Source organism: Chiloscyllium plagiosum, chromosome 1 (genome assembly GCF_004010195.1).
Source record: "Chiloscyllium plagiosum isolate BGI_BamShark_2017 chromosome 1, ASM401019v2, whole genome shotgun sequence".
NCBI lineage: Eukaryota > Metazoa > Chordata > Chondrichthyes > Orectolobiformes > Hemiscylliidae > Chiloscyllium > Chiloscyllium plagiosum.
The window spans coordinates 90098654-90120770 of NC_057710.1; the positions used below are offsets into that span (position 1 = coordinate 90098654).

General features: G+C 39.2%; 1 protein-coding gene across 2 annotated transcripts in view; it reads right to left on the minus strand.

The window, feature by feature from the left end:
• Window positions 1–437: 437 nt before the first annotated feature.
• LOC122550587 (ubiquitin-protein ligase E3A-like) overlaps window positions 438–22117 on the minus strand; it is a 36611-nt gene continuing 14931 nt past the window's right edge. For both annotated transcript variants that reach the window (XM_043691560.1, XM_043691550.1), the window contains exons 4-10: window positions 21932–22076; window positions 21116–21321; window positions 16754–16918; window positions 6822–6977; window positions 2785–2858; window positions 1985–2128; window positions 438–1566 (exon numbers count right to left, since the gene is read on the minus strand). In XM_043691560.1, coding sequence (XP_043547495.1) covers window positions 1446–1566; window positions 1985–2128; window positions 2785–2858; window positions 6822–6977; window positions 16754–16918; window positions 21116–21321; window positions 21932–22076 — 1011 coding nt within the window. In that variant the 3' untranslated portion in view covers window positions 438–1445. The remainder of the gene's footprint in view (window positions 1567–1984; window positions 2129–2784; window positions 2859–6821; window positions 6978–16753; window positions 16919–21115; window positions 21322–21931; window positions 22077–22117) is intronic.

Sequence of the window (22117 nt, forward strand, 5' to 3'; positions counted from 1 at the left end):
CCTCTTAGTCTGGAGGTGGGTCCCCAGTCTCTCCCTCACTCTGAGCCAGAGGAAACATTCTTTCTGCATATATTTTGATTAGCTTGAGATAACTTGAGATAACTCAGGCTGACCATACTATGAAGTTCACATTTTGTTGCACCTAATTTTTCTTGTTTCTAACATTAAAGCAACCAATTTTCAGAATCATGTTTTCCAGAGTCTAAACCCTTCACTCGTTCCATGGAACAAATTAGGTACTTTTGTTGGAGGAAATTAAGATATTAAAGCGTAATTGATCCTAGATTTTATTTTCAATGGCAAAGATGAATGAGAGAAAAATATAATGGTCAGATGATTGTTAACGACAAACAGGCAGCATATCTAAATTTCTTCCCTTTCCCAACTGTTATTAATTTAACAATTGTCAGTAATTTAAAGAAGACAGCATACAAACATTAATGCAAGATGCTACATGACACCATTTTAATTCAAACATTATAGATCAATACTCTATTTTACACACCTCAATCATGTACTGTCTACATAATCATTATACATCCTGTTCTCAATTTTATTTATACATTAAATACAACTATGTATCATGTGGCATGATTCTCATTTTATTAATGAGCAAAGATCAGAAAGTCCAAATAATTTCTTTTAAGTCACAATATTTTGATGTTTAATCATACAACACACCATAGTATTCACTATGAAACAAGATTAGTAACATGCAGTTCAGGCCTCCTAACAAAGTGGCTTGATACTTGTGTGAATGCGCATCACCTTTGGGAAAATCAAGCATAAAAATATACAAGATAGTGACTACCATCCCTCAATATATCAAAGAAAAATAGATAGGAAAAACCTTGAGATACAGGAAGACTGGCAGTGGTTTAGTTTAAAAACACACCTTCATTTATGACTTCATTATTCTTCATTAAACTGGAAGAAAATGTCTCCAATATTTTCACCCACATAAAATGGTAAATAGCCTTACCTCATCATATCCAGTTTTTTTGGGGGGGTGGGGGTGGGGGGGGGGAAGAGGAGGAGGTATTAGGACAGAAATGAAGGTGCCAGAGAATGAAAAAAAGATTTTAACACCATCTTCTCTTTTTTTATAAACTGCAGTGACCACTGCTCCAGATGGCATTACCAGTGTTCACAGCTGTCAGCCACTGCTTGACTGACAACTCAATGTTATGCTGAAGACAGATGGAAGTCCTGTCTCATCCTAATGAAAGGACCCTTACCTGTAGCATATTGCCCAATTTAATGCTATGTGTAGGTGGGCTCTCCCCTATCATGTATGCTGATGTGCAGGGAGCCAACTCATAACATTTAATATTATAATTTGACATTTTTCTCTACACATAACTGACTAGTCTATATTTCAGCAGGGGTTTTTGCACCTTTCTTTAAGTTAGGCTTATGAGGTTGCTTGCATTGCCACAAATTAATTACAGCATGCCAAAGCCTTTTGAGTATGTGATTGCTTTAAGAAGCCTTTCCTTGAGCTTGTCTTTGCTTGAGTAGTCTGGTAGCAGGAGTACATTAAAGCATGTATGCGTTGTTGGTAGCCTATTTGGGGGAGAAAGAATAGTCATGAACATTGAGAATTAATAATTCCAAATTCTCATGTAAGAATAATTTCAGTATTATATAGTGCGCTTATTTTAAATAAGCCTCAAATGTGTTGAGGAAAATATACATAAAACATCACTTGTGTCTTACTCACTGTTCTACAGAACATGTTTACAGAACATGAAAAGGGGTAGGATGAGGCAAATGCAGTAATAACATCAGAATTGATCAAATGGGTCAAATCACCTGTTTAAATACTGTAGTAAAAGTAACTCAATGAACGTATTACAATTTGAAATTATATTTGCGTCCCTCCAACAAAGTTATTTACATAAATTTTTGCCAATTGTAATTTCTAATTGAACTCTTCCTAAAAACAAACTGTTCACAGGAAACATATTAACCTAAAACATACCTGTCTGAATCTGGTCCATTCTTAGTTATGATCAACTTAATTTTGCCAAGACCGCCAACAGGAGCCCGATCAGAACCTGTAGTGAATTGCAGAAACTGACGCTTCTGTTCTTCTGACAGACTGTGGGTTATCCCCCAGAAATCTCTATAACAGCATTTAAAAGAGGAGGAGATTCAGTGAAAAAAAATATTAAGCAGTTATTTAGTACTTCTTATCATATGCCTGTGCTGTTCATGCATTGGTATATTTTGTGTGCTAATCATCAGGATTCAGATTGCTCATGCTGCACTTACTGTATTACATTTGAGCTTACTAAGTTGGATAAATTTGGGATAAAATTAAATAAAACATGTGATCAATATTTTATCCAAGTCCATGTTTTGACGTATTAAAGAGCTAATTCTATCATAAACAACATTAAAAAAAGTGAAAAAGCTGCTGGTTCATTTTGATTCAAAATAAAAGTATATTTCAAAAGCAGACTAATTTTCTAGGGAATACATTACATGATCTCTCTCCCATTCTGCAAATGCAAGGTGAAATAGACTGTCATGATGCCATCACAGCAACAGATTATTTTTAAGCGGAAAAAACATTTCTCTGTCATGCTATGACAAGTGAGTGAAAAAACTGAGACACGTATAGTAAAAAGCATTATATGTTTCATATATATACATTATTAATTAACCTGTTGCATGCCTCTAAGGATGGAGTTAAAACCTAATGTAGAACATGGCTTGGACAGATGATATGGAAAGTACAGAAAACAACATATCAATGAGAGAAGACAAAACAATTACCTTATTATCCTAGATTCTTTTGTAAATCCTCCATCATACTCTGTAGCCTCTTCAAGTGCATGAAAATCCAGATTCTGAAACATAATGAAACTGTAGATTGTAAGCATCAACTCAATTGCCACGTAAATATGCTACAGAATACCGAAACAATAGTTCTTTGCAAGAGAACAAGAAAGGACATTGAATAGAAGATAGGAACAAAGAAGAAAAATGGAGAAATCAGACACTGACAGAAAATTTTGAAAAGGTTTTGAAAGTACTGAGGTCGGTAGCAAGGGAATGTGGTCTAGACATGTGATCATCTGACTTAAGAATTGTGCCAGGAGAGTGCTGAGGGATTTCTGAAGTTAAAAGGAAAATCAATGGTAATCTAGCCAGAAGGTAGAAGTAGGACATACAGCTGGAGTAGTTTGCCAAGATAAAATAAAATGAAAGTGCAGGAGAATTTGAAAATGACAGACAATTCAAAAATGTCGATGCACAGAGAATTTGTGACATTTGGAGGCAATTTGGTGCTTAGACACTTTGAAAAAGGTATTATTGAGCTCAAGGTTAACTTAACACAAAGGATGTGTATCAATTGTTAATTAAGAATTCTTCATGCAAGTAATGAACAGATGAATATGGCAATAAAATCTCTATTATGTGCTTAACAATCAGTTTTTACAGAGTTGAAAAACAAAGTGATCAGCAAATGTTATTTAACAGAATTAAATGATCGTGGCCACAGTCCTCACTAAGTCAGATGATGTGCTTCTTATATAAAGGACAGGAATATTATACTGCACAAAATAAAAGGTTTCTGTTCCTTTAAGATTATTTTCAATTACTTGACATTCTTGAAGTTAATGCTGGGAAGTTAAAACTTAAGGATCAAATTGAAGGTGAGGCTGCTGGCTTTGTTTGATTACCCTGTCAATAGGGTTTTAGACATTGTGAAACTGAATGTGCTAAAACAAAACAATGTTAAAGATGTTTGTAATTGCAAGATTGTAGGCTGCTCGCAGATGGTAGAACAGGAAAGATATCTCAATTCCAGGTATTACTTTTATAAGGTCCTAATAGGTAGAAAGTTTGAGAAAAAGGTTAGCAAAGACAAATGTAGATCCCTTACAAAAAGAAACAGGGGAAGTTATAGCGGGAAACAAAGCAATGGCAAATCGATTACATTAAAGATCTGGTTCTGTTCTCACAAAGGAAGAACATTGGGGATCATAGGGTCTAGTGAGAGGGAGGAACTCTTGTAGATTAGTTTTAGTAGGAAATTGTTGGGGCAAATTGATGGCATTAAAGGCTGACAATCCCCAAGACCCAATAATCTACATCCCACAGTACTTAAGGAAGTGTCCCTAGAAATAGTAGATGCATTGGTGGTCATCTGTCAAGATTCTATAGACTCTGGAACAGTTCCTATGGTTTGGAGGGTAGCTAATGTAACCCCACTATTTAAAACAAGAGGTAGAGAGAAAACAGGAAGTTACAGACCAGGTAGCCTAACATTGGTAGTAGGAAAAATGTTAGAGTCCATTATAGCAGAGCACTTGCAAAACAGTGAGAAGGATTGGACAGAGTCAGCATAGATTTACAAATGGGAAAAATCATGCTTGACAAATCTACTGAATTTAGAAGATCGAACTAGTACAGTTGATAAGGAGGAGTCAGCCCATGCAGTTTACTAACTTGACCCTTCAGACGGTTTTTGAATAAGTCCCACATAAGAGATTAGCATGTAAATTCAAAGCACATTGGTTTGGGAATAGCGTATTGACATAGACAGAGAACTGTTTGGCAGGCAGGAAACAAAGTAAAAACGGCCAGGTCTGTTTCTGAGTGGCAGGCAATAACTAATGGAATGCTGCAGGAATCAGTACTTTGACCTCAGCTAGTCACAAATCTGCAGAGCTGCAGACAACACAAAGACTGGGTGAGGGGATGAGCTGTGAGGAAGATACAGAGACGTTTCAGTCTGATTTGGACAAATTGAGTGAGTGGGCAAATGCACGGCAGATAATGTAGATAAATGTGAGGTTATCCACATTGATAGCTAAAACAGGAAGACAAGTTGGGAAAAAGAGAGGTGCAATGAGACTTGGATGTCCTTATAAAATCATGAGGGATATGGATAAGGTGAATAGCCAAGGTCTTTTCCCCCAGGTAGGGGAGTCCAAACCTACAGGGCATAGGCTGAAGGAAAGAGGGGATAGATTTAAAAAGGATCTGAGGGGCAAATATTTCACAGACAGGGTACTGCGTATATGGGGAGAAAGTGAGGTCTGCAGATGCTGGAGATCAGAGATGGAAATGTGTTGCTGGAAAAACGCAGCAGGTCAGGCAGCATCTAGGGAACAGGAGAATCAACGTTTCGGGCATTAGCCCTTCTTCATTAGCCCTTCGGGCATTAGCCCTGCGTATATGGAGCGAGCTGCCAGAGGAAGTTGTAGAGGTGGGTACAATTACAACATTTAAAAGAAATTTGGACAGTTACATGGATAGGAAGGGTTTAGAGGGATAAGGACCAAATGCAGGCAAGTGGGACTAGTTCAGTTTCAGAAACCTGGGCCTATTTCCTTGCTTTGTGACTCCGAAAGTAAGCATGCAAGTGCAACAGGTGGTGAGGTAAGTCTCCATAGCGAAAGGAGTTGAGTACACAGCCGGGATGTCTTGATGCAACTCTACAGAACCTCAATGACTGTGGTGTGGTTTTGGTCTTCCTGTCTGAGAATGGAACTAAGGTTTACCAAACTGATTCCTGGGATGATAGGACAGACATATGAAGAGAGACTTAACTAGTTAAGACTATATTCACTGGACTTTAGAAGAATGAGTGGGAATCTCAAAGAAACTATAAATTTTTAACACAGGTAAGATGCTCCCAATGACCAAACAGCCCACAGCCATGGGTTACAGTCTATTGGAAATGGGATAGGCCATTTAGACTGAGATAAGGAGAATGTTCTTCACCAAGACAATGGTAAACCTGTGGAATTCTCCACTACAGAAAATGGTGAGGCCAAAACACTGAATGCTTAAAGGAGTTAAATCTTCAGGTTAAAGGGATCAAAGGGTATGCTGAGAAAGCAGAAATAGGGTTACTGAATTGGATGATCTGGCACTGTCATATGAATGGCAGGGCAGGCCCCAAGGGCCAAACGGCCTACTCCTGATCCTATTTTCTCTGTTAAGTAAATAACTGAGGCTACAGCATTGATTCTTGCAGTGCTCCATTAGTTACTGGATGGCATTGGAGATATGAAAGCAAGATTCACTAGATTGGTTTCTGGGATCAGAGAGCCATCCTATGATGACCTGAGCCTATTCTTTGTAGTTTATAATGAGAAGTGATCTTATTGAAATATACAAGATTCAGAAGGGACATGACAGATACTGAGGATTGGCTTTTCCTGATTGGGAACCTAGAACAAAGGCAAAAATCTCAGAATAAAGCAGAAATCACCTACAATTTAGAGGAAGAGAAATTTCTTCAAAGGGTGTGAATCTTTGGAATTTCTACCCAAGAGGTTTATAAATACTCCTCTGTTATTATGTGTACTCCTGCTTAAGCTAGATTTTCTCTCTTTGGAGAAAACAATGGATATATGGAGTTGACAGGGAATTAGAATTGAGGCAGATCAGCCATTATCAGATCAAATGGAAGTGTAGGATCAAGAGAATGTAAGGACTACACCTGCTGTTAATTCATACACTTTTTTTCTATTCATACACTTTTTTTCTATTCAAACGTTATCATAACTTAGATAAGCACTTATGCTACACCCCAACAATTGATTTGGTTCCAAAAATGTAATGCTACAAGATTTCATCAGCAAATGTGAGAACTTTAAAACTTTAAAGCTTATTTCATTCAGCTACCTGGAGTGGAATAATTTTGATTTGTAGAATGTCATAGGCACCTTGAATGAGTCACCTCTGAGGCTTACTGACAGCACAGTTGTACAACACCAGTGTCAATAGATGGCAATTAGCGAAATAAAATATTGTCCCATTGGAGTGTCATACATCTGGTAAACAATACTCACTCTGCTGCCACAGATCAGCTGTTCAATTTCTTCCGGTCTGAAAAGGTATCTTAAGGGAGACTCATTTGTGACCATTTGGAAACCTCGACTGAATGCTCGGAATTGTTTTTCCACTGACTGGTTCAAAATATAATTGGTGTATAGTTGGACAAATTCCTGCACCAAGAGAAATATGTTAGAAGCCTAAATGAGACAGTTAACTTAAAAACGCTCAAAATAAAATAACACTTTCTGTCCTGCCAGAATCAATGTCATATTAAAATAAAACAATATTTATACAGTGCGCAAATAGCTGTTACATCATAGCCAAAGGTATTTCTCCTTAAGTTTCCTCTTGGGTCTTCTGATTCTTACCATAGTTCAACACCACGTGGTTATTGATCCCTCAACTAATGGAAAAAGTGCTTCCATAGGAGAGTCTAGGACCAGCAGACATTGTCTCACAATAAAGTGGCACCACTTTAAGACTGAAGTATGGTAGAGTTTCTTCTCCAAGAGATCTGTGCCTTTGGAACAGCTTGCTTTAGAGAGCTGTGGGGAGAGAGTCCCTGTGTACATATATTTAGGGCTGAGATAGTTACATTCTTGATAAGTAGGGGACAGAAAGGTTACAGGGAAAAGGCAGGGAAGTGGATGTGAGGAATGTCAGATCAGCCATGATCCTGTTGAATGTTGCAGCAGCCTTGAGGCGCCAAATAGCCTACTCCTGTTCCTATTTATCATGGTCTTATGCACCGTATCTGTGCCCCTTGGAATCCATACACTGCTACCAGGTATTAATCCTAATCCTAACCTTCACTCCGCAAAGGAAAACAATCCCAGCTTGTTTAACATTCCCTCAAAGCTCAAATCTAGCAGAGTAGGAAATAACCTGGTAAATCTCTTCTGCATCGTCTTTATTGCAATAATGTATACTGTATAACATGGTAACTGGAGCTGTACGTAGTACTCCGGCTGTGTCCTAGATTTATACGGTTTCAGTATAAACTCACTGCTATTGTATTCTATACTTCAGCTAATAAAGACAAATATGCTTTCTTAACACCTTGTATACATGCTCTGCTACCTTAAGGGCTCTGTGGATATGCACATGAAAGTCCCTCTGACCTTTAGTACTTTCCAGAGTCCTACCATTCATAATGCAATCTCTTGCACTGTTAGCACTTCCCATTTGTATCATCATCCGGCTGAATTCCATTTGTCACTACTCTGTCTATCAGACCAGTCTGTTGACAATCTTCTGCAGTTTATAGTTACTCTCCCACTATTTACCACACTACCAATTTTGATGCATTGTGAACTTCTTTATAATAGATTTAAGTTCAAATCATTAATGCACACCACTAACAGCAAGAGCCTGAGATCTCTTAGAATCCCAATGGAAGCAGAATTCCAGTCACAAAATCATCCCTCTACTATCACCCTTATGGATCTAAAGTGACTAAAAGACAATGTGCCACTTTGTTTTTTATCCGTGTTATGGACTAAGCCAGACCACTCAAAACATTCTTAAGCAGGCAGCCTTAATGCACACCACTAACAGCAAGAGCCTGAGATCTCTTAGAATCCCAATGGAAGCAGAATTCCAGTCACAAAATCATCCCTCTACTATCACCCTTCTGGATCTAAAGTGACTAAAAGACAATGTGCCACTTTGTTTTTTATCCGTGTTATGGACTAGACCAGACCACTCAAAACATTCTTAAGCAGGCCATAACTTTGCAATTTGTTTCGGTAAGTGCACAGTGAAAATTACCCGGAGTAAGTTAGCTAGGTTGACCACCAGGTTTTAAAACAAACTAAAATTTGTTCACAAAATTACACAATGAAACACAAAGAACAGAATAAAGAACTCCTACAGAAACCAGTCTATCCAAACTAAACTTCATTATGCTGTTCTGAATACACAACAGTCCCAATAAGCAAACCCCCTTTAAAAAAAAGTAAAATAGTCATAGTGTCAAAGAAATGCACAGCACGGAAACAGCCCCTTCAGTCCAACCCGTCCATGCCGACCAGATATCCCAACCCAAATCTAGTCCCACCTGCCAGGACCCGGCCCGTATCCCTCCAAACCCTTCCTATTTATTGACCCATCCAGATGCCTTTTAATGTTGCAATCATACTAGACTCCACCACTTCCTCTTGCAGCTCATTCCACACACACACACACACACCACCCTCTGCATAAAAAAGTTGCCCCTTAGGTCTCTTTTATATCTTTCCCCTCTCACCCTAAACCTATGCCCTCTAGTTCTGGACTCCTCCATCCTAGGGAAAAGACTTTGTCTATATACCCTATCCACGCCCCTCATAATTTTATAAACTGCTAAAGGCTCATCCCTCAGCCTTGCGATGCTCCAGGGAAAATAGCCTAGCCTATTCAACCTCTTTATATAGCTCAAATCCTCCAACCCTGGCAACATCCTTGTAAATCTTTTCTGAATCCTTTCAAGTTTCTTACTAGTTGAGGTTAGAAGGGCAGAAGGAGAGAGACAGCCTGTTTCCACACAGCTGAACTCCTAACTAGTTCTGTACTGAACTGCTCAGCTAGAGAGCTGACCACTCCCATTTCTAAAACATGACCATCATCTCTGTACCAAACTAGTCATCTCTGAGCCGGGAGGGATTTATGACCACTCTGAAAAAAAACCAAGGACACAGTATCCTCGAGAAAAGGAATAGCTTTTGGAAAAAAAAGAGACCAGCTTTGTGACATCCCATGGACTCTTACTTGATTGACCAGTCTGTCATGAGAGATTTTATCAAACATCTTGCTGAAGGCCACATAGGCAATATCAAATGCGTTTTCCTTATCAACACTCCTGGTTACCTCAAACAAATTTCACCAAATCTGTGAAGCAACCTTCTCTTACCAAGTCCATGATGACTATTCCTGATTAATCTGAGTCTCTTCAAGTGCAGAAATATTCTGTCTCAAATTTTTTTTCTATTAACTTCCTCACTATAAATGTTAGACCAACTGGTGTGCAATTTCCTAGTCCATCACTTCTTCCATTTTCAATAATAGGAAATTTTAGCAGCCCTTTGGCACCTCAACTGTGGCTGGAGGACCCCTGATATCTGCTCCCCATCTTTCCTCAATGGTTAGGAATACATCTCATGTGGATCAGCAGATTTATTCAGGTCTGCTACACCCTTTAGTATTTCCTCTGTCAATTTCTTTCTAATATTTCAGTTTCCCCAATGTCTATACCTGTGTTGTCCTTTTCCATTGTAAAGATTAATGTAAAGTAGCCATTGAAGACAGTGCCCACATCTTCCAGGTCCACCCATATATTACATCTATAGTCGTTAATGGGGTCTACTCTTTTCATAGTTATTCTTTTGTTCTTCATATATTTAAAAAACAACTTTTTGGGCTTTTTTGTTTATTCTACCCGCCAATGCTTTCTCATGTACATTCTCTGATTTTCTAATTTCCCTTTAAGTTCTCATGCACTCCTCTAGGGACTCTGCCATTTGAGCCCTCCATATCTGCCCTAAGCTTCCCTTCTATTCTTAAGCCTAAACCCTCATATCCCTTGACATCCGGAGTTCTTCAGCCTTGCTCCCACTATTTGTCTTTGTGCTCTGAACAGTTGCTTTTTGCCCCTAAATGCTTTCTGCTGCTGACACAGTTTCACCTGCAAGTAGTTGCTCCCAGTCTACTTGAGACAAATCGTATCTTAGCAAAATCAGCTTACTCTCATTTAGAAATTTTATTTCCAGCACATCTTCATCCTTTTCCATAGCTATTCTGAATTTAACTGCTGTATGGTCAATCTCTCCAAAATATTCTCCTATGGACATGCCTTCCACCTTCTCAAGGTCACAGAATCACTACGGTGTGGAAACAGGCCATTCGGCCCAACAAGCCCACAACGACCTTCTGAAGAGTATCCTACCCAGACCCATTCACACTACCCTATTACTCTAGATTTACCCCTGAGTAATGCACCCAACCAATGCATCCCTGAACACTATGGGCAATCCTAACTTGGCACCACTTTGGCCTGAACTCTCATCTGTTTATACATAAACAAAAGGCCTCTCAAAATCCTTTCTCATCTCTGTACCAAACTAGTCATCTTGAAGCCGGGGGGATTTATGACCACTTCGAAAAAAAAACCAAGGACACAGTATCCTTGAGAAAAGGAACAGCTTTTGGAAAAAAAAGAGACCAGCTTTGTGACATCCCATGGACTCTCACTTGATTGATCAGTCTGTCATGAGAGACTTTGTCAAACATCTTGCTTAAGTCCACATAGGCAATATCAAATGCATTGTCCTCCATCTTCCTTCCCACCTTCCATTCCACCTTCCTCTCTAACCTAACACCTTCACCCCCAACTTCATCTACTTAGTGCATTCTTAGCTACCTTCCCCCCAGCCCCCACCCCACTCCCATTTACCTCATAGCCCCTTTGGCCCACAAGTCTCATTCCTGACGAGGGGCTTATGCCCAAAGCGTCAATTCTCCTGCTCCTCAGATGCTGCATGAACGGCTGTGCTGTTCCAGCACCACAGTCTTGATTATAGAATCGAACGTAGGTCCCTAGCGCTGTGAGGACGACCAGGTCGGACAGGGGGCGGTGACACGAACAGGGCGTTGGATTGAAATTGGACAGAGTTCTGGGGGGAGGGGAGGGTCAGGGGTGGGGTGGGGGAAACAAGGGCAGGGTTGGACAGGGGTGAGGGCAGACGGGGGAGCAGGCGCTCGTGTGCAGTGTGTTGCTGCCTAGTCTCCTGAACAAGGAGCAGACTTAGCAACGCGTACTGTCCCCACCCCCAGAGAACTGATGGGGGTGGGGGCAGAACATGGGAGGTTTCAGCAAAGCTGCAGGTCCCTTACACACAAGTGTGTGTCTGCTCAGAAACAAACCCTGAGACAGAGAGAGGGAACAAGGCAGGCAGAGCGAGGAAAAAGGAAACTTCAGGAAACTCCGAGCCCCAGAGGAGGGGAGAGACAGTGAATCAATTTACCGAATAATCAATTATCTGGACGAAATACTGCCCGCCCATTTCGTTCGGATAATCGAGGTTCCTCTGTAGAGGCCTACAGAACACAACCCAAAGTATGTCCCTTTTTGTTTGTTTTTTACTTCTACCATACGGCCTCACTTCATGATCCTTCCAAGATATCATCCTTCCTCACTGCTATAATTAATTTTTTGAACAATATGACAACATTGTGTTCTCTTTATACCATTTGTCATTTCATCAGAATCCCCTATAATCAGGAAGGTTGAGTAGCCAATCCTACCCATATTTCAGTCGTCTCAATCATAGCTATAAAATATTAACTCCCATGTGCCTGTCCTCAGTTTGTCTTATTCTTTAAGGTTGTTGCTTTAAAATTTTTTTTTAGTCTTGCAAACTTACTTCTTTCTTATCACGTCGATGTTTCCCATGCCTTCTAGGCTCGCTTACTCACATTTTAACATCCAATTCCATCTCAGCTTCTCCATCCTCCAAACCACTTGACAGGATCCCATCCCCCTGCCAATCTTGTTTAAATTTGCTTCCATGAGAAAGCTCACCCTGTTTCTGTTCAGAAGTAATTTGTTTAACTTGTACTGTTCCCACCTCCCCAAGAAAGTCTCAGTGCCTCATGAATCTGTCTTGCACCATCTCTCCAATCACATTCATCTATTCTGTCACTATTATGTGGCCCTGGGAGTAATCCTGAGATTATCTTTGAAGCCATGCTTTTCAATTTCCTACTGATCTCCCTAAACACTGCTTGCAGGACCGAATTTACTTTTTCTCATGCGATTGGTTCCAACATGGACCACAACCTCTGGCTGTTCACCCTCTCCCTTCAGAATACACTGCAGCTGTTCCATGATATCCTTGACCCTGGAATTCGGAAGGCAATAAACTATATCAGAGTCATGTCTTTGGTTGCAAAAGCACTGGTGTACTCCCCTGACTAATGAATCTGCTACCACTATTGCCCTTATACATTTCTTCTCCCAGAACAGCTGGACCACCCACACTACTATGTCTTTGGCCTCCACAGGAGTTTCCAACTCTGAAAAACAGTTTTCAAGTGAGATGCACTCAGTAACGGTTTTCACTACACTCCTCGACTCCTTTTCTGTCAGGCAGTCACCCTTTCCCATTCTGCTTGTATTTCCTTAAGCTGTGGGGTAACCACGTGTTGAAATGTGCTATCTATGACCAACAGCCTCATAAATTCACCATATTCATGAATTCAGCAGCTGCTTAAGCTCCAAAACCTGGAGATTGCATTGCTCCTGCTGGAGGCACCTCTTGCATTAATGACCATCTAGACTGCCAGAAGTTTCGAGGATTTCTCACATCGTTCAAGGTTTTCAAATTATGAGCATGAGCTCCTCAAATATACCTCAATTAAACAGAAGATAGACTCTTACTTTCATTATACCTTACTCCTATTTAAATATAGACCGGAAAAAAAAACTTATTCTCATTTAGATCTCAGTCAAGTAGACTGTTTTTCTGTGAGGGTCCTCACATCACCTGCTACTCTCAATGATGCTGACTGCTGCCACGGGATGCTCACCTTAACCACTCCTTTCAATGATGCTGACTACCTTCCACAGGCTCACTTCACCTGCTCCTCTCCAACTTGTCAACACCTTGAACTTGGCAATGCTTGTGCAGCTATGAAAGAAATTTAGAGGTACTACACTTATGTAAAGTACCCACACAAAATAACAAGGAACATAGCTCTTTCGAGAGAAAAACATTTCAGGGATACTGGTAAAAGGCAGTGGAATGGTACTAGGTGAATTGCTGTTGCAGAGAACAAGCTCAGATATTATCGCTGGCATGGCTGTCAGGAGAATGATGTCTAGTCAGGTTTGCAAATTTCTGTCATGGGTCTTCATGTCACTGAACAAGCTGATTCTTGACCCACAGATGTTAGGCATCTGGGATGGGTGTCTCCAGAGGTAGTAAATCTGGATTGCAGGATTCCTTTCTTCTTCTTTCCACTTCTACCTCATTGCTATGGCACTGCAGCTTGTTAGCACTTTAAATGCTGCTACGTAGCTCATCATAGTCATTAATGTAAATACTGCCATGCTTCAAGATAAGTTTCAGAGTACCTTCAGCATTTTCCTTGTCCTCCCCTGGATTACCTGAGATTTGAAATTTGAGGAAACAGGGCCTGGTGCGAAGACGCTTTTTGGCCATGCAGATAGTGTCCAGTCCGTTGATTTGCAGGAGTTTTGCCTGACCATCCTCTTACTGCCACACCCCCAACTCCCGACAACCCAACTCTGTGTCTAACTGCCAACCCCCACTCAGTGCCTCATCGCCATGCACCATCCAGTCTTTTACCATCACTCCCCTGCCATGTCCTACCACTAACCGAGGGTGTCCCAGAAAATCAGCTTATTATTACATCTTGTTTCTTTTCCCATGTGTTGAACATGACACAAGATATACAAGTAGAAGTAGGCCATTCAGCCCATCTAGTCTGCTCCTCCATTCAGTAAGATGAAGGTTGACCTGATAATCCTTGGCTCCTTTTCCATTTAATCCTAGACTCCCTCACTGATGAAAAATTTAACTCACCTCTGAATATATTTAATGACCCAGCTTCACAGCGCTTTATGGTAACGAAGTCTACAGATTCACTACCTTTTGGAGAGAAGAAATGTCTCATTTCTATCATAAGTGTGTGACCCCCTTATTCTGAGGTGATGCCATCCAGTCCTAGACTCTCCTACAAGGAAACAACCTTCCCACATCCACCCTGTCAAGTCCTTTAAGAAACCTGTATGCTTCAATAAGGTCACTTCTCATTCTTCTAAATTCCAATGAGAAATTCCAAAGATAGATAGATTCTTAATTGTGGAGGGGATCAAGGGTTATGAGAAGGCGGCAGCAGAATGGAGTTGAGGGACATATTAGTTATGATCAAATGGTGGAACAGACTCAATGGGCCAAAAGGCCTAATTCTGCTCTTATATCTAATGAGTACAGGACCAAAAGTAGGGAGTCAGAACAAATGGATCATTTGTGGACGGGCTTCAAGAAGGTTCTAGCATTTGTTCAGGAGTGTTCCCACTGAATTAAGAGGATGCAGCAATGATATTACTGACAGGATTTCTCTAGTGCCCTTATCTGGTTGATGCACAGTCAAGGACTCACTGCAATTCTGGAGTGTGGCCCCTAGTCAATGGGGGCTTTTGAAAGAGACTGCAAATGTACATGAAGGGCTCAATGTATTCTAGTGTCTCTCTTTCAACATATTTGAGGTGGTCACAACAGGCCACATTATCCACTCTTGTACTGTCACTATTGTCTTTGCTTCAAATTTGACAGTTCTGAGGGAGTGCTGCATTATTGCAGGTACCACCTTTTGGACTAGTCTCTAACAGAAAAAGAATATCTAGTCACCAGCTGACAGTTCCACAAGATACCTAATGTTCTCCTCAAAATTGATTACTATTGCATCGTACATGAGCAGTCACTACAGTGCAAAATAATTTAGTGAAATATTTTAGAACAGTTTTTAGTCACTTTTCTCCTATTATATTTAATGATATTACAACAGGCTGTTTGGAGCAAAAAATTAATTGTGTTATCTTAGATGTTATGAATAAAATAGCAATTTTACTGCACCTCCGATTTCTTCTTTGACACTGGGAAAGATGTTAACTAATTCCACTGTCAAAGGATTGATACTGTTATGAACTAGGCCAGACCAATCAAAAGAGTTTTGAGCAAGCAACCCAGATCATAACTTTGCAAATTGTTTCAGTAAGTGTATAGTGAAAATTACCCAGAGTAAGTTAGCTAGGTTGATTACTAGATTTTAAAAAGACAGAAATTTATTCACAAAATTATGCAATGAAACACAAAGAACAGAATAAAGAGCCCCTACAAGACTCAGTCTATCCAACCTAGACTTAATTATGCTGTTCTGAATATACGCAACAGTCCCAATAAGCAAACCCTCCTTAAAAAAACAGTAAAAAAAAGGAACAGATGTTTACAGGTTGAAATTAGAGGAGCAGAAGGAGAGAGAGAGAGAGAGCGCCTGTTTCCCCAACTGAACTCTTAACTAGTGCTGGACTGAACTGCTCAGCTAGTATAATACTGAAGCAATCCATTCAGCCCATCTAGCTTATGCCAGCCTTACGATGCATGTTCAGAGTAACTATATTCAAAAAATCATGAAAGCTTCTGAGCGTTGTTAGCATAGTGCACTTTGAATTGTGTTATTTTGACAACAGAATCAAAAATGCAGGTCAGTAAGTTAATGCAAGTTCTACTTAGATCCTTTGTAGAAGTCACAAAATGTTACAGCTTTCAATTTACAAGCATGCAAATTGAAATTTATTCCTGCATACTGACTAACTGATCAGTATTCAGAACCTGACAATTTTAGCTAGAAATATAATGGCTATTTCATCACAATGGAAGGAATCACTTGAATAATTAACATGTTACCACTTACCCTGTGTCAAGTGAAAGGTGGAACTCAAGTTATTCAAATCAAAAAGTGGATTTCACACTACAATTGTGTGGGTCTACCAACAGCTCATGTGCTGCAGAGGTTCAAGAAAAGCTGGCCCACCAGAGACACCCATCTCCCTGATGGAATTTTTTTAAAAAGCATATAACCTAAAATTGTCCTGTGTCTATCTTTTCACTTCATTCACACCTCCAGACAACATACTTCCAGAACTTTATCAGTACTGCAAACAGGTTGAGTTAATGTGTAAGGACATCCTGGAAGCAATTACTCATTAACAGGCTCTCAATACTTCCTCAAAGAAGAAATTAAAAATTACGTAAGATGAAAATTGAACTGTGCTTCATCATTTCACCACACTGTTTGAACACAGAATTTCATTAGCTTAATTCTGACTATTTTAGGTGAGCACAGTTAGACTTGATTGCTAAGTATAATCAAAGCCCATACTAACCTTTTTGTTTTGGTTTGTGACTGGAATCTCAGCACTGTTTTCTTTCAGATTGTGGATAATTGGCACCCCAAAAAGGTCACTATATGATATTTGAAAGGTGATCATCATATCTTCTTCTAAATTCCCTTCATATTCCAGAATGTCTTTCAAACTTCGATATAGTATCTACAAAGAAGTAGTTTCAAATAGTTAATTTCATAAAGAAACATGAACATTACTTACTTTGAGCTGCAAGAACCCCACTGCCAAAATGTCCACAGATTCTGGGGTGTGCTCAAATGCAGTCTGTGCATGCTTTGTGCTGTTGTTTGTTACAGATGAAGGGCACAGCCCCTTAAAGGAATTGGGCACATGCTGAAGACTGGAATGAAACAGAACTCTAGGGACTCATTCAGTTGAGTAGAGCCAATTGAAACAGAAGGGAAGAGAACAATGAAGCTCTGACCAAAAGAGGTGTTGTTGTCAATAGTCTGAAGAGCTGAGAAGGCAGCAGAATATCCCTGAATCTGTGCTGGAGAAAGAGGAGCATCCAAATAAGGTGCTTCTACACAATTATAGTACTGCTATCTCAGAAGAGTTGGGAGCTCATTAAATTCCAAGAGCCATTTGGTAGCTGAGAATCAGGGGTTTAACTAGGCTCACAAGCACTATTTGTTTGATACAGTTCAGCATACTGGAATTCAGAGTAGTTGGGGGGGCTGAGTCAGCATAGTGAAGCTAGCGATATGCTAATAGCTGAAATTGTGCCTGAGAGTAGGTAAAGTGTAGCCTTAGGAATCTTGTGTAATCCTGTCACAGAAAAATAAATTGAATTAGCAGGACATGTATAATCATTGAGAAAGGTTGTGCTAGAGCAACGTTTGAGGAAATTCAGAGGTTAGCTCTTTGAAAGTAAAGATTTAGTGAGAGTTGGTGAACCCCAGCGTCACTAACGTCTGGGTGAGTTGCCAAGGAATTATGGAATCTGTCTTGACTACATCTGCTGTATGATATGCTCTGTGGGGTGTCTGACTGCAGTTTGTCTGTTCACACATATGTATCTCATGCTTTAACATTATGAACGAACAATATGGTGAAATATATATTGCAGACTGTTTTACTTCAATAACCTTGCATTGGAAATTTTACATGTTTCTGCTTTAAAAATACATGGATTGTCAGGACTTCATTTCATTAGTAACTACCTGGGATCTCAAACATTGTCTACTTTAAACAAGATGCGACTGGGCCTGAACTAGATTGCAACATGATTGGGCAGTCGCACCTGCAATCATAACAATATGTACAGCATTCCAAAAATTGATCCTTAAATGCAGCACTAAGAAAGTGTTGTCTAACTTCACTCAGAGTAATATAAAAAATAATAACTAATGATGGTAAATTCCTTCATTGCAATGCTACTTATTAAATCTAATTCCTTTCCGTTTTGAATGGAGCACATTCATTTTTCTATTTGCAAATGAGAATTGTATACATGTTTTAAGCTGAATTTAAGGGTTTAATTATATATACACTGACCGATAAAGACCCTTTCATGTTGTAAATTTTGAAACAAGCATTATATAGGGTTCTGAAGAAGAGTCAATGGACTCAAAACATTAACTCTCCTTTCTCTTCAGAGGTGCTGCCGGACCATGAGTTTCTCCAGCAATTTCTGTTTTTGTTGCAAACTTTCAACATCCAGAGTTTTTTGTTTTATTATAGAGGTTACATTACACATTGCACAGGAACAGGCCAAACAGCCCAACCTGCCGAAGGTGGCATTTATTTTCTTTTTGAGACTTCTAACGTTGTCCCTCATCTATCAGCATATCCCACTATATTCTTTCTTACTCATACTTATGTAGTCTTCCCGGAGATGGAAGTATACGATTCACCTTAACCACTTCCTAAAATAGGAGATTCAGATTCTCAATCTTGTGGCAAAGAACTTTCTGAATTCCACTTTTGATTTTTTTTGGTGAATCGGTATTGATCATTCTTTGTGCCTACTCTATCAAACCCTGCATAATTTTAAAGATCTCACTGAGACCACCCTTTTCGAAGGGAAACAGATCCAGCATATTCATCAAGCTACCAATGGATTGCTGATATTGTTTTCGTGCATTTTCCCCTCTCCAATGTCTCTATCCTTGTTATAATACATGACCAGAATTGTGCAACAGGTGGGGTTCAATCTTTTCATTACAAGTCCAAATGTTCCATTCCTAATGATTCCCCTCCTCCACCAATATGAACAGGTGAATCCTTACAAAGTGGTGTAACCAATTCAATAATATAGGAGTAAATCAAATAGATAGAAAAGAGAATCAGCACACAGCAGGGCCCAAGATTTTATTCTCTGTCAGAATTGCAAACCAAAGAAATGGAACAAAGATCTATCTTTGCAATGTGCAGCTCATCTCTTTCAGAAACTTCCTGATACAATTTGTGAAGCAAAATAACATTTGTATTTGTGTTTAAAATAAAAGTAAACCCACATTAGAACACTGATTTGAAATGTAGCAGGGACATACCTGACAGTGTCTGACACAACCTGCAGTTTCCAGAGTCCTACAACTTCAGAGCAGCTCTCAGCAGAGTCCAAAGTCATAGTTCCCAGTAGTTGCAATTGTGCTGGATTCGGAGCACCAAGCATGGGCAGAGTTAGGTTCTTGAAGGAATTCTAAATGAGGGCAAGGACACTGAATTCAATGTGTTGGGAACTAGGGAACCACTAGATTAGTGATGATAAGCAGGAGTTGGTATATGACAAAACGTAATGGAATAGATACAAACTAGTTGAGTTTGAATAAAGTGGGAGGGCGGGAGGTCAGAAAACAGAGGTTGTGTATAGTGGTAACAATAGAATAATTAACAATTTTAGCAGTAGTAGAGTGAGGCACGGTGGTTGAACAGTGATGGCTCTAAGCCAGAAACCAGCTATCTCAGTGACGGACTGTAGATTGGAAGTTTAACTCATTGTTGCGTTATGACATTAGAAATGTAAATCATTTTTCCAGCTTCAGGCAGGGAGAAGGGAAAAAGATTTTGATTGCTGCTGAGTAAGATGGCTTTGGCATTCCCAAAGGTCATTGGAAGATTTTAAAATTAATACTGTTAAGGAATACTTTGAACTCAAAAAAAGTACATTGCTCACTTTCCTTTTAACTCAGACAAATGATAATTGACTCACTACACATCTGTACACAACATATACAAATTAATACACATGCATTTCATCTATTTATTTGACATGATTGCTAAGGTGATAGCTCTGTTGAAAATTGTGATCTTAACAGCTGTTGGTTCGTTCAAAGAGACAAATGTGCAATTGACAATATCTAATAAATACATATTTAACAATGTTGGAAAGTGATATGAAAAGTACCCTTTATGAGCCTTTAGTTTTTTGTAAAAGTATGAATGGAAGAGTGACAACAGCTTTGTCGTGCTGGTAGAGAACAAACTTCAATGGCTGGGTCCCATCATGAATTTGCCTAGTCTGGTTGAAGTAAATGACTGCCAAACTCATTCAAGAATGCCTTGCTTCAGCGTGCAATGTAGGTACATGTATGAAAATCTGTCATAATAAGAATGAGACTCTGCCATCTTTCTTGTTTAGATTTACCCTCCTCATTTCTTGATTCTGTAATGTTCCCTTCTTTTAGGATTCTCCATGGAGCACATACTTAGTTTATTAAATAGCATCATGCTCTTTAAATAACAAACAGAAACCTTGCATTTAAATAATGTGTGCAGTAGCCATGGCTATGTTGGTAGTACATTTGCCTTAGTCATAAGTATTCAAGTTCAACTGCAAGACTTTAGCACAATAAAAATGATTAAAGTCCAGTAATAATTAAATGCTGCACTGTTGGAAGCGCTATATTTTAGATGAGTTACTAAACAGAACTCCTGATTGCCTTTTCAACTGGACATAGAAGATCAATGTGCTATTTTGAAAAGCAGTGGGGTTATCCCCGTTGGCATGGCCAATATATATCCCACAATTAACTTCACAGAAAAGGTTATCTGGTCATTATCACAATGCTGTTTGTGGAGTTTGTTGTGCACAACCTGGCCGATGGATTTCCTACATTGCAACAGCAGTTACATCTTTAAAAGTACATCATTGTCCAAAAAATGGAATATCCAATGATCACAAAAGATTCTTATGACTTTTTATTTTAAACTTCTAGTTTAATATACATCATCAACCCAATCTATTGCATTGGCTTAGTTTACTAAAATCAATTAACTGCCACAGTTCCACTTGATTCACTGATAATTTGTGATTTGTTAAAACTTGTAATAGATGCATTTTAGTTAAATGGATTTGATGAAAAATTACATCAAAACAGCAAATTGGTATTAACTTACTGGGTGAGAGTCAGCCAGATCTTCTAAAGTTCCCTTCTTGCCCATCAACTTCCTGTAAACCACCATAGGAAAATGGACGTCAAGGATGCAGTGATTGTAGATTGCTAGACCAAGCACGATTCCAATTAATGTGAATTGTCCATCATTCTCAAATGAGGTAGGGTTGAACCAAAACAGTTTTGTTTGATTATCGTAAGCAAACATTCCTACAAGGAGGAAAAAACAGTATTTCCTTGTGAGCAACTGGGAAACTTAAGTAAACTAATCACTTACCTGAATAAAAGGAGCAATGGGAACTTTAATTCATTCACCTTCCTTGACAGTCTGATGATACTTAGTGTCTGCATTGCTGGAACGTATGATTACCCAGTTACAATTAAAACCTGTCAGTAATTTTATCAAACATAATTCAAACTCTTGCTTCCCTACTGAAGTTACCCCACTTAAATTTACCCCATTTAAATTTACCTAACAATACCATTAGAACGGTAAGAATCGTAGTTGGCAATAATTATTCAATAGTGAACATTTGAACAGGGTTGTTCAGTGCATTCAGTATATCACCATCTGAATCCAGCCTAAAAACAATTAAATGATCTGTCAGACACTTAAGTGAATACTGTTTAAGGATGTCACTCCTATATTTATCATAAAACATTTTCTCATGTCCAAGCAACCAAAGAATAAAGCAACTATCGCACAGTAGGTTTTTGATCTTGGTTAAATGTATTTAAAATATTTCACCTGAATGAGATACTGAAAAAGAATCTGCATTCATTCTGGCTATGAAATGATGTACTGAAGTTGAAGAAATACCTATATCTGGGTTAAAAATTTCCTCAACCACCAGCTGAAAGAACTCCTTGGAAACTCCACCTTCATCCACTCCTTGTTCCCCCTCAAACTCCACATAAAGCTGCTTTTTCAAATCTGAAGGATTTTCTGTGGCAATCATTTCCAACTGAAAAACAACAGAAGTGAAGTATTTTAAACAAGAAAAAT